Here is a 12,400-nt window from a genome sequence, read left to right on the forward strand (position 1 = left end):
AAATTAAGTTAGCATGATAATTTTTATGGGCTTGGGAGCCCATGGAAGTTATTGGGCCAGTCTTTGGGCTTTTGGGCCCATTTGGCCAGATTAAGTTGTTATTGGGCCAAGTATGTGCTAATGGGCTTTAATTGATTTATTGGGCTTAGAAATGTGATAATGGGCTTAAGTATGTTAATGGGCTAGTCTCAGTGCTAATGGGTCAGAATGTAAGAAAATGGGCTTGAGTGTTAGGGCCAGCAGTTCAGTACAAACCATGAGAAATTGCATGTGTCCTAATTATATATTTAATTATTTTATGCATGAAAGTTATTTTAGTATTTATATGTTAGTATAAAAATTAAATTAAATATATATGAAGGACACACATTTTTATTTAAGTACATGCATTCATGAAATAATTTTATGGCATGATTTAATGTTTAAGGTTGAGCAAGAAAATAATTTTATGTTGGAAGTTGAAGTGGTGTGACAATTTAAGGGGGCAAGCCCCCACATGTTAAGGGCAGTTTACTGTCAATTTAAGGGTAGTTTACTACCAGCAAGAGGTGATTCGTCACCGCCGCGTACGTTGGTTTTAAGAGACTGATCAGTCGAACCATTTAAGTTTAAGGTTACACTATGGATATGACCATGCGATGTTAGAAAAATGTTATGCTCAACAATGTTTATGTATGTATTATATGGTTATATTTAAGATCAAGTTTAAGCAAGATTTTAAGTTATGATTCACGATTTTTAAGCATGCTCATTCATGTATATATTATGTATTAGTACTTCAGTGATTTAAATTATTTTAAATCCTTGTTATGTTAGCATGTTGGGCCTCTAGGCTCACTACACTTATATGGTGCAGGTGAGTACGTAGAGGAAGATGTAGTACCTACCGGCGGTGAGGACGTATGAGCAGACAGGCAGTGATCCCCCTCAGCTGTCTTTTGAGTCATTATGAATATTTTTAAGAATTTTAAACTCTGTTATTTATTTATTTCTTTTTAGTCTTTTCAGTGGCAAATTTTAACACTATTTTTATTAAGTAATTTATTGCATGCAAACTTTTAAGTTAATTGTTTTGACAGTATTTTATTTAAGTTTGACTCAGATATTTAAGTATAAAATGTTGCATTTTATTTAAGTTATTTTTAAATCTGTTTATTGTTGTGCATATATGTATGGGCATGTATGTACATTTATTTTCACTTAGGATAAAAAATAAATAAAAATTTCCGCATATGTTATTTTAGAAAATTTGGTCGTTTCACACAGAGTACGAGACGTGAGCATAAAACGCTCAGTACGAGAGTATGAGTATACATGCATGCAAAGTGAACTCCCTATAACTCGAGGTCAAGGATCAGATACAAAGACAGACCGGGCCCTGGTATGTAGCACGATGTGCCGTCGCTTCAGGAGGTGGCTCCCATACCATAATACAAGTGGATATTCCGGACCCAAATCGATGGAAGTCCAACCACTAACAGGATAGGGAAAAACCCTACTAACAGACATCTCGAAGGAGATAGCTCAGTATGCAAATGAATGCAACATAAATCAATGACATATAAACCATGCAGTCACATAATACATGCATACTTAGTCAGGATATCTCGAACAGTACTTCCGTACCTCAAATCAGTGCGAGCTCTACCAACTCTAGTTCTACGCCTATAGTCTGCTCTACACTGCCAAATGATACTACTATCATTAAAGTGCTCTAAAAGCCTTAACTAAGCTATTGCATACTCTTAAATATTTATAGAAAGCAAAAGCTATACCTTCGTCCGTCGTTAGCCCTTTGCTGTCGAGTGCCTCAAAACTAGGCCATAGCTCCGCTACGACGCCTGGGCTGCTATGCCACTTCCGGATTCCCAACGGGACGCCTAGAATTCCCTAGATCTGAGTTAGAAGGCTAAGGAATCGAGAGAGAAGAGGTGATTAATGCACTTCAGAAATGAGCTCGGCACCCCCTATTTATAGACGGAGTTCGGATCGTCCGAACTAAACTTTGGGTCGTCCGAACACGTTCGGGTCATCCGAACTGGGCTTCGGGTCGTCCGAACCCGATATTACGTCATTGCTTAAGTCAGCATGATGACGTCATCCATGACGACTATCGGCAGCACGTTCGGAGCGTCCGAACCACTCTTCGGATCGTCCGAACCCTGACTTCGGACCGTCCGAACCTTGACTTCGGAGCCTCCGAACTCGATGACCCTCAAACCATTTTCAAGTGTTCTGAATCCAATTCCGGACTCCGTTAACCCATTAAGAGTTCCCTTAATCACGTTTACTCTTAACTAGTAGGATTAATGAATTGATTAACACTTAATCACTGATTTCGGGTACGGGCTACTACATTCTCCCCCACTTAAGATGTTTCATCATCGAAAACAGATCTTAAGTACTGAATGTAAAACAGATATCAGAAACATTCTTTATTCCAGTCAAACGCTTACAGAGTTTACAACTGAATACAACTCAAACCAAAATTAAAACAACTCAGGATGGTCTTCACGCATCCTGTCCTCAAGTTCCCAAGTAGCTTCTTGAGTGCCTCGGCGCTGCCACTGAACTAAAACCAGAGGAATGACTTTGTTCCGCAAAACCTTATCCTTATAATCCAGGATACGAATAGGTTTCTCAACATAGGTCAAATACTTGCTCACTTGAACCTCAGACCGCTGCAGAATATGAGACTCATCCGCCACATACCGTCGCAACAGGGATACGTGGAACACGTCGTGAATACTGGAAAGATGCGGTGGCAAAGTTAGTCGATAAGCCAAATTGCCAATGCCCTCCAAGATCTCAAACGGACCGATAAATCTGGGAGACAACTTGCCCTTAAGGACAAATCTGAGAATCTTGCGGAAAGGTGACACTCTCAGAAACACTTTCTCCCCAACATCGAACTGCAAAGGCCTACGCTTGGTGTTAGAATATCTGGCCTGACGGTCCTGTGCAGTCTTAATCCATTTCTCGATCTGATCAAAAATGTCTATCGCCTGTTGGATAAAATCCGGTCCCTCAACCTGTCTCTCCCCCACTTCTTCCCAGAAGAGTGGAGTACGACAATGTTGCTCGTACAACGCCTCAAAAGGTGCCATTCCAATGCTAGTATGATAGCTGTTGTTGTACGCGAACTCGATCAATGGCAAATGATCCTGCCAGGCTGAACCAAAATCCATAACGCATGCTCGAAGCATATCCTCCAAAGTACGGATAGTGCGCTCTGACTAACCATCTGTCTCCGGATGATAGGCAGTACTCAAACTGAGAGTAGTACCCATCGCACGCTGAACACTCCCCCAGAATCTAGAAGTAAACTTGGGGTCTCGATCGCTGACAATGCTCACAGGCACTCCATGAAGTCGAACGATCTCCTGAATGTACAACCGAGCCATACAATCCACATTGTACTCCCGGCTATAGGAAATGAAATGCGTTGACTTGGTGAGTCAGTCCACCACAACCCAAATAGCATCACAGTCCCTCGGGGATACCGGCAATTGGGTCACAAAGTCCATTGTGATAAACTTCCATTTCCATTCAGGAATAGGCAGACTGTGAAGCAATCATCCAGGTCGTCGGTGCTCAGCCTTGACCTGTTGAAACACCAAACATCTTGAAACAAACTGATAAACACTGTGTTTAATTCCCTTCCACTAGAAACGAGTACGTAGATCCTTGTACATCTTGTTGCTCCCAGGATGAATACTCAACTTAGTGCGATGCGCCTGAGACAAAATCTCCTCTCGCAACTCTTCATCCTACGGAATCACAAGCCTATTAGACAAACACAGAAAGCCATCTGACTTATAATGAAATCCAGACGAGCTACCCTCGTTAGCTAGACGAGCTAAACGCTGGGTCATTGAATCAGACATCTGAGCATCTCGAATCCGCGAATACAAAGCTGACTCAGATAATATCGCAAAAATCTGGATACTCTTCATTCCTTTCTTATGCTTGAAGGTATATCCCGAAGTACAGCAGTCACTGATCGCACTAGACATCAAACAAGTCTGAAGTGCGGATAGTCGCACCTTGCGACTCAAAGCATCAGCAGTGAGATTAGCAGCTCCCGGATGGTACTTAATCTCGCAATCATAGTCCTTAAGAAAGTCCATCCAATGTCTCTGTCTCATGTTCAACTCCGTCTGAGTGAACAAATACTTGAGACTCTTATGGTCGGTGAAGATCTCAAATTTCTCGCCATACAGATAATGACGCCAGATCTTCAAAGCGAACACAATGGCTGCTAACTCCAAATCATGGACTGGGTAGTTGTCCTCGTGAAGCTTCAGCTGCCTAGAAGCGTATGCGATCACATGCCCATTCTGAGTCAGAACACAACCTAACCCCTGAGGAGAAGCATCAGTGTACACCACATACCCTCCAGATCCTGACGGTAATGCCAACACCGGCGCAGAAGTCAACCGTCGTCGAAGCTCACAAGAATTCTCCTCACACTCGGAGGACCACTCGAAATCCACACCCTTGCGGGTAAGCTGCATCAAAGGTCGAGCTAGCTGAGAGAAGTTCAAAATGAAGCGACGATAATACCCTGCTAGACCCAGAAAACTACGGATCTCAGCAACCGTCGTCGGACGCGACCAATTAAGCACCGCCTCAATGTTTCTTGGATCAACAGAAATCCCCTCCCTGGATATGATATGGCCAAGAAAGACCAATCGATCCATCCAGAACTCACAGTTGCTTAGCTTGGCGTATAACTGCTCATCTCAAAGAGTCTGCAGTACCAACCGCAAGTGAGAAACATGCTCTTCCGTATTATGCGAATACACCAAGATGTCGTCAATGAAGACCACGACAAACTTGTCCAAATACTCCCTGAAGACACGGTTCATCAGATCCATGAATAAAGCCGGCGCATTAGTCAAGCCAAATGGCATCACTAGAAACTCGTAATGCCCATAGCGAGTACGGAATTCAGTCTTGGCTGCGTCCTGATCACGGACTCTCAACTGATGATACCCAGATCTCAAGTCGATCTTGGAGTAAACTGAAGTGCCCTGCAGCTAATCAAACAAGTCATTAATACGAGGCAACGGATACTTGTTCTTCACAGTGACTCGATTCAGCTGTCGATAGTCAATGCACAGCCGCATCGACCCATCCTTCTTCTTCACGAAGAGAACAGGAGCTCCCCAAGGAGATACACTAGGACGAATATACCCCTTGTCCAAAAGATCCTGTAGCTGATTCTTCAACTCACGCATCTCTGATGGAGCTAGACGATACAGTGCTCGAGTAATAGGCGAAGTACTTGGCATCAATATGCCAAACTCGACTTCCCTAATAGGAGGAAAACCCGGAATCTCATCAGGAAATACATCTGGGAATTCATCCACAACAGGAATACTCTCTATCCCAATACTCTCAGCGGACAAATCTACTGCATAGATAAGGTAGCCTTCCCCGCCAGACTCTAGAGCTCGACAGGCTCTCAAAGCTGATACCAAAGGCATCGGGGGTCGCGCTCGCTCTCCATAGAAAAACCAGCTATCACCCTCAACCAGATAGCTCCCTGAGAACTCCCAGCAGGCTTTCCCTGCGACCTCTGCTGAACGGTGGCCTGAGAACCAGATCCTGAACCAGAACCAGAACCGCCTCCCCCAGACAGTGGACAATACCTCCGGATATGACCCACCTCGCCGCAACGAAAACAAGCTCCAGAAGCTCTACGGAACTTGTCGGATGGATGGTTATTCTCACAGTGATCACACTTGTCCTTCTTTCCGAAACGTACAACACCAGCAGAGCCAGAGGAAGAAGAAGTAGATCCAGACTTCTTGAAAGATTGGGCACGGGGACCCAAAGAACTAGTGTGGGGACCTCAGGTTGCTAATCTCATTTAGGACAATTACAAAACAAATAACATACATTAAACATCAAATGAATAAAGCAAGAGCCAAGTAAAAAAAAAAATTTTTTTTTTAAAAAAATTCAATGTCTCGCTCGATCGGTGAAAAACACCCGATCGAGCGAGCACAATTGCTCAGCTCTCGGATGGAGATATAATTTGGCCTCGCTCGATCCGTCAACTTCAGCGGATCGAGCGAGCCAAAAACTCAAATCCTCTGTTTGCAAATTACAATGCTCGCTCGATCCGTCAACTTCTGCGGATCGAGCGGCCTCCAAATTCCAGAAAATCTGCAGATCACATTTTGCTGTCAAACCGTGCACCATCAATTCCTATCACCAACATCAATGCAAATCATGGTTTAAAAGATCTGGAACTTGCATCTACATACAAACAAGGTCTCAAGCATTTATACATGTATTTTATTACATCAAACGAGTCGCTAAAGATCGTAAACGACAACAACTATATCAAGATTCATACATGTATTCCAAAACCAACATAACTAAGGTTTAATGCTTCTAAGGTTCAAGACCTCATCTACAACCCGAGTCCTCACGTGCTAGACTCTCTCCCAGCTGTCAATGACTTCGATGACTATCTCCTGCCCCATCTGTTGTCATGCACACATACAAAACAAGACAACAGCCGAATAAAATCCAGTGAGAAATGATTCTCAGTATAACCAACATATAGAAAGCGTTAAATAAATCGTATCGACTCTATTTAAACTCGACTCAAAAAATAGAGTAAATTAACGCTTTGCATAAGAACTGATTCATATAACTTCGAGGCCATCAAGATTCATAAATGATCTTGACATGGATATCCATCTAACGAGTTCGTAAACGACTCGCAAATAAGGTTAACCGCAACTTTGGCATATAATCAATTCAATATAGCATCATATCAACTCGAATATAAAGATCCACTACCTGAGATGGATCGACAACACCACAATCAAATCAAAAACATAAACAAGTATGTGTTTTATGCGGGCCAACTCAAGGTTAGTCGTTCTTGAGTTTCAAAGTCCCTACTTCGCGATGTCGTCATTATACCTTCTTTTATCGAGGTTTTGAACTCTTCAAATCTGTAGGATATAATCAAAATACATATATCAAACTCCATATCAATCTATAATTTCAGAAATGAGTCAAAACTATCAAGAATTCATCAATCAATCGCATTTCAAACCTCAACTCTTTCTTCATTAGTTCAAGTCGGCGTCTTGTGTCGTTTAGCCTTCAAACTCAACTGATACTGAATAATAAAAATACTATAACATCACTACAAAAAAAACGGCTAAAGACAACGGATAAAATCCGTTGTCGTAGGCTGCAGAAAACTGTTGTACTTTTCAATGTTGTTGAAAGTGTGCCCTACGACAACGGATAAAATCCGTTGTTTTTGCTACCATACGACAACGGATTTTATCCGTTGTCTTTGCTACCTACGACAACGGATTTTATCCGTTGTCTTTTTTATCAATAACAACGAATTTTATCCATTGTCTTTTTTATTTATGACAACGAATTTTATCCGTTGTTGTATCTCTCAACGACAACGGATTTTATCCGTTGTCTTTAAACAAACTTTTAACAACACTGAAAAATACAACAATTTTAAAATGATAAAGACAATGGATAAAATCCGTTGTCGTTTCTCAAATAAAAAACAAAAAAAAAATTAATATACAAATTTTCAATATTATAAATAAATGAAAATTTAAAATTTCCAAAATTAAATTTAATATACATTTTTCAATATTACAAATCAAACAAAACTCTAATTCTAATTCATTCTACACTATAAAATAGAGCAAGGAACTAATTTATATAAATTAACTTGGATCACTCGTTTCAGCAACATCCACTTGCATCTCCTGCAACAATTCAAAACAAAATTATAACAGTAAATGCAAATTAATGTTCAAAAAGTATATAGCAAGCCGCAAGTTTCAAATAAATAATGTAAATAAAGCGGCAAGCAGTTACAACATACAAATTACTTCGTCAGTTTGATATAGTCAACAGAGGCACATCTGAATCCTTCAAGAATCTGAAAATGTTGTTAAAAAAAATCACCATTAAAAGTGTAAGTCATATTAATCATGGTCATACTGTTCAAAATCTAAATTTCCTAACATCACACACTCATTAGACAACCCACAAACAACACTTAATTACCATGTGAAGAATATTTTCGTTAAAAAATATGCTTAGTAGACACGCAGACACAAAAAAGCCAACTAAATTCCTTTTATATGAACTAATCTATATAAATTAACTTGGAACATTTCTACTAGATTAACATCCATCATTATCCCTTGCATCCCGACTATCTGCACAAGTTGACGAATTCAGGTAGTAGAAAAGATGTCAAAATAAGGAGTACTGGCAATATAAAGAATCAGCGTAAACAAAACTATAGGATAATTAATTTAGCTTGGATAATAATTTTCAACAAGAAGAAAGCATGCTGCTTATTCGAAGAATCGAAGTAGACTGGTTGAAATAGCACTTGTAGTGTTCAATTGATACACAACATGATTCTTCCGGTGACAACTATTTTCACAGCATATAAGAACAATAAGCCCATATTTTAAAAACGAATCCAAGAAAAATATCTAACTCTTATTTTAATCACAACCTCAAACAAGACAAACAAAAACCTATTATTTAAAACGTGTTCAATTGAGTTATTAAATCAAATTGATAGATTAAAAGGACCTAGAAAACCATTAATATTCAAAATAATTTGATCTTAACAAGAAGAAACCGAATTCTTACAACGTGCATCAAGATTCAAACAACGGGGATGGGAAAATAAATTCAAACTTAATTAATAATGATTTCATGAATTATGATGTTCGGAAAACATAGGTATATGAGGAAAGAAAATCACCTTGTTTCGATAGCATCCACCTCTAGCAATGATGAAACATGTAGAAGAAAATCACATTAATAGTCATATATATATATATTGAGTTGTGTATTATAAAGAAGAATGGATGAGAATATATATATAGCAATACCAATTACAGCCATAGTTTGAATGTAATCAAAGTAGATGTACCTGTTTTTTCTGCAACTCCGGGTTTATTTCTCGGAACTTTGCCACTTTTGCTTCCAATTCCAGTGTATAGGCGTGCATTTTTCAAGTTTCGACATATATAAATTGTACTATTAGTTAGGATATGTCATATGAGAATGACATAAAACCACGACAACAGCAAATATGTGATAAACTGATCGTATTTTTAGATCTTCTCAAGTTTCTTTAAACTAAGACCACAGCTTGATTCTGCTATCAGTCCCCATCACTTAATATAAAGTTAATTTAGAAAAAAAAATATTCAGATTCTACAAATGGCGCACAAGGCTGGTACACAAAACACAACACCAGCAAGCAGCAAATTCCCACACCTCCAGTAACGAACACTGAAATCTATAAAAAATTATAACTATTACTAGTTAACTCAGGCTCAGACACCTATGCTGTTGGATTAGTTACAAAACATTGCACAAGAACCACAATTACAACAGAAAGGTACCTTAACTGAGCCTTTTGCTGGTGTATCACTATCAGAGGCTGATTTGCTGGTCATTTTCCTCTTTTTTCCTTTACTTGACTGGTTAATAACAGGGATATTCATGTCAAGATTATAGAACAAATCGACCAACGGTTAATGTTGCAGCAAGATTTTTGAAGCTAGTAACTTCAGTATAGAACCTGCTCTTTTTCAGTAAGCGATCTGGTAGTGGTTGCACAAGGAGCCTCAAAAAATTTATTAGATTTGAAATTATATATCTGAGAGCTTATGTTTGGGCAAGCAAAGAAGGAACAATTCTACAGCAAATTGAAACTCGTACTTCAAATACTACACCACCTGCCTGAGGTAATAAATCATCTAATTTTGGGTTGAAGCTATGAATGACCAGGAACATCAACAACATGAATAGACTTTATTTTTCAATGTGCTTATTAACACTTAATAAGTGAAATAGTCAATGTGCTTATTAACACTTAATAAGTGAAATAGTCAATTAGCCACTTAGATTTTTTTGGTATGATTTGACATAAATCTATCGAGAGCATGGTTCTGAAAGAGTGTCATATTCAAATGAAGTGTGAATCTTATAGATATCTTAGTGAGATGATAATTTTAGATGGACAACAAACCCGAGCGACTGGAGCATTGTCATCAATGAATGGAGCTGCGAGACTTATAAAAGAAGCCTCGCCGACACTCACTAGCCTACAGAAAACAAACATATAAAAGAGAAAAATCATAATGACATAAACAAAGAAATAAATAGCACATACAACTTTTTGGTATGATTCGGACAAGCTTTACTTACATGCGACCAACTGCAATAGTCCAAAAATTATGTGAAAATCCACAAAGAGTAACAACAAAGGTCCATACCGTCAAACCAACTCCAATAAACCTAAAGGGATTGAAGCTGCAAGGTTCGCATGGAACAAGAAGGTAAGTTAGTTACCCAAAAAAAAAGCTTTCAGACCTTCATGTAGGATGTTCCAGATATTTTCTAAGAGTTTAGCTCTTTTTTCTCATCCAATTTTTGTACACACAAAAAATTTGTAGTACAGATGGAAATCATTAAACTGGAGAATAGTGTTTCATAGAACCAACAGAGAGATAAATGATAGCGGAGAGGAAACACCAAATTGACACGAGATGCATATGGATAGGCTGACCAATCACAATATGGAGAAAAAATAATGAAAAGATAAATGATTTATTACCTGTTGGCTGAAGATGCAAATATGGGAGATGCTACAAGGAGTCCCACCATGAAAGCAGATGATATAACTCCATCCTCAAAATTAGTCAAGTTAATTAAATTCACCCCTGCATAATTTTGTATTAGAAAATAAGACAACATAAATATCACATAATACATAAGAACTTTTCAGTAGGGTTCCTTTCAGTTATTGAAGCATCAATAATTTTTTAACTAATCATATGGTTTATTTGGAAACAACTTATTTGGATTTTGGCCACAGCATCGCAGAAATTCGTGTAATAAGAACAAGTAAAAAAATGCGAGGCAAAAGTCAACAATGTTACCAAGTAAATAAACAAAAGAAGCAAAATAGAGTGTCAAAACACCATATTTCGCCCAAAACATTGCACTGAAACACAAGAAATAATTATTATAAGTTTCTGATACATACATCATCGATCATGCCTTAATTTAGTTCGCTTCTTCTTCTTTTCAATTTCAAACTTGTTTCAATTTAATTAGATCCATCTGTTTCGGATTACAAAGCTCGACTAAAAATATCCCATTAATTAAAAAACATGCAATAAAACAAATCAGATGAAATTATTATATGTGAGCGCGTACCAAAATCCACAATAATTGTTCATTTTTATTAATTATATATTTTGTAAAAAAATCACCCATGAGTATCCATGTAATATTAAATACCCCACTACTACAAGCACCTTTAGTTAGAATAACACCATTTTTTGGTTATTCACACACGTAAAGGTTCAAAAAGTATTCTCACAATCAAACCTATAACAACAGCCCATTCCTCACTTAGGAGCACTTAAATCCTTTAGATTTAATCATTTGAACTACATAGAGCTATAAGCTAACTCCAGCAGACTTAATAAACAAATTAGAAAACGGATCCGAAACTGATTCTTCGAAGGTAACAGAACCAAATCCGCTATCGCAATTGAGCCACTACCAAAGCAAAAAAGCAGGTAATAAATTAAAATTAAATTTCCATGGAATCCTGACCTTGACGTAGGGGATAAGAACAGGCGATTCGAGAAACGACGTCGGGCTGAGTCCAGGCGGAATCGTGATACATGTGGACCTAGAGATCGGGAGCTTGGCCGGAGACATGAGCCCGTACATAGCTCCATTGCTGGATCCACCTCCGCCACCGGGCAAAGCCGTTTCCAGAGCTAGAGAGGAGCCTTCATCTGGAAAGTGCTCGGGAGTGAGAGAGTGACCGAAAGTCTTCCATCATGAGAGAGGGAGGGGAGAGAGTGGGGGTGTCTTCCATCACTCGCGTGTCTCGATCCTTCTTCTGCAACTGCTCTCGATCTGAAGTCGGCTGGAGAGAAGCGAGAGATCGGCGACTAGGGTTTGGTGAGAGCGATGAGGAGAGAAGCGAGAGATCGGAAGATAATGAAAATTTATGTTTATCTTTTAATTTAAGTGATAATAAGTATTTTTACATAATATTTAAAAGAAAATTTAATATTTTAATATAAATACAACGACGGTTTTTAAAATCCGTTGTCGTAGATCATAAAAAAACAGCTCAAAGACAACGGATTTTAAAATCCGTTGTCGTATGCTATAAAAAACGCGCTCATAGACAACAGATTTTAAAATACGTTGTCGTAGGCTATAATCTGTTGTCGTTTTTTATTAAAATAAGGCAAACGACAACGGATTTTCATAAATCCGTTGTAAAATATCAAAAGACAACAATTTTTTCACGAAATCATTGTCGTTT

At 38.6% G+C, this 12,400-nt stretch overlaps 1 protein-coding gene across 2 annotated transcripts; it reads right to left on the reverse strand.

The window, feature by feature from the left end:
* Positions 1-7,576: 7,576 nt before the first annotated feature.
* LOC140863088 (probable sphingolipid transporter spinster homolog 1) lies at positions 7,577-12,069 on the reverse strand. 2 transcript variants are annotated; one of them, XM_073266240.1, is made up of 9 exons: positions 11,671-12,069; positions 10,661-10,766; positions 10,252-10,356; positions 10,073-10,148; positions 9,444-9,521; positions 8,966-9,337; positions 8,795-8,816; positions 7,899-7,948; positions 7,577-7,772 (listed from the first exon to the last, which is right to left on the reverse strand). In XM_073266240.1, the coding sequence occupies exons 1-6, from the start codon at positions 11,741-11,743 to the stop codon at positions 9,230-9,232; spliced, it is 546 nt and encodes a 181-aa protein (XP_073122341.1). In that variant the 5' UTR covers positions 11,744-12,069; the 3' UTR covers positions 7,577-7,772; positions 7,899-7,948; positions 8,795-8,816; positions 8,966-9,229. The 2 variants fall into 2 exon arrangements, with proteins under 2 accessions (XP_073122341.1, XP_073122340.1); XM_073266239.1 differs by having other exon boundaries at positions 7,892-7,948.
* Between the last annotated feature and the right edge of the window lie 331 nt (positions 12,070-12,400).

This window comes from Henckelia pumila, chromosome 4 (assembly GCF_033568475.1).
Source record: "Henckelia pumila isolate YLH828 chromosome 4, ASM3356847v2, whole genome shotgun sequence".
In the NCBI taxonomy this organism is placed as follows: domain Eukaryota; kingdom Viridiplantae; phylum Streptophyta; class Magnoliopsida; order Lamiales; family Gesneriaceae; genus Henckelia; species Henckelia pumila.

Bases quoted from the DNA above. Each gene is read 5' to 3' on its own strand.
- LOC140863088 (XM_073266240.1), bottom strand. From the start codon at position 11,743: ATGTATCACGATTCCGCCTGGACTCAGCCCGACGTCGTTTCTCGAATC. The intron at 10,357-10,660 runs GTAATAAATCAT...CGAACCTTGCAG, and splicing joins TTTGCATCTTCAGCCAACAG to CTTCAATCCCTTTAGGTTTA. The intron at 9,338-9,443 runs GTACCTTTCTGT...AATTTTTTATAG, and splicing joins CAGCAAAAGGCTCAGTTAAG to ATTTCAGTGTTCGTTACTGG.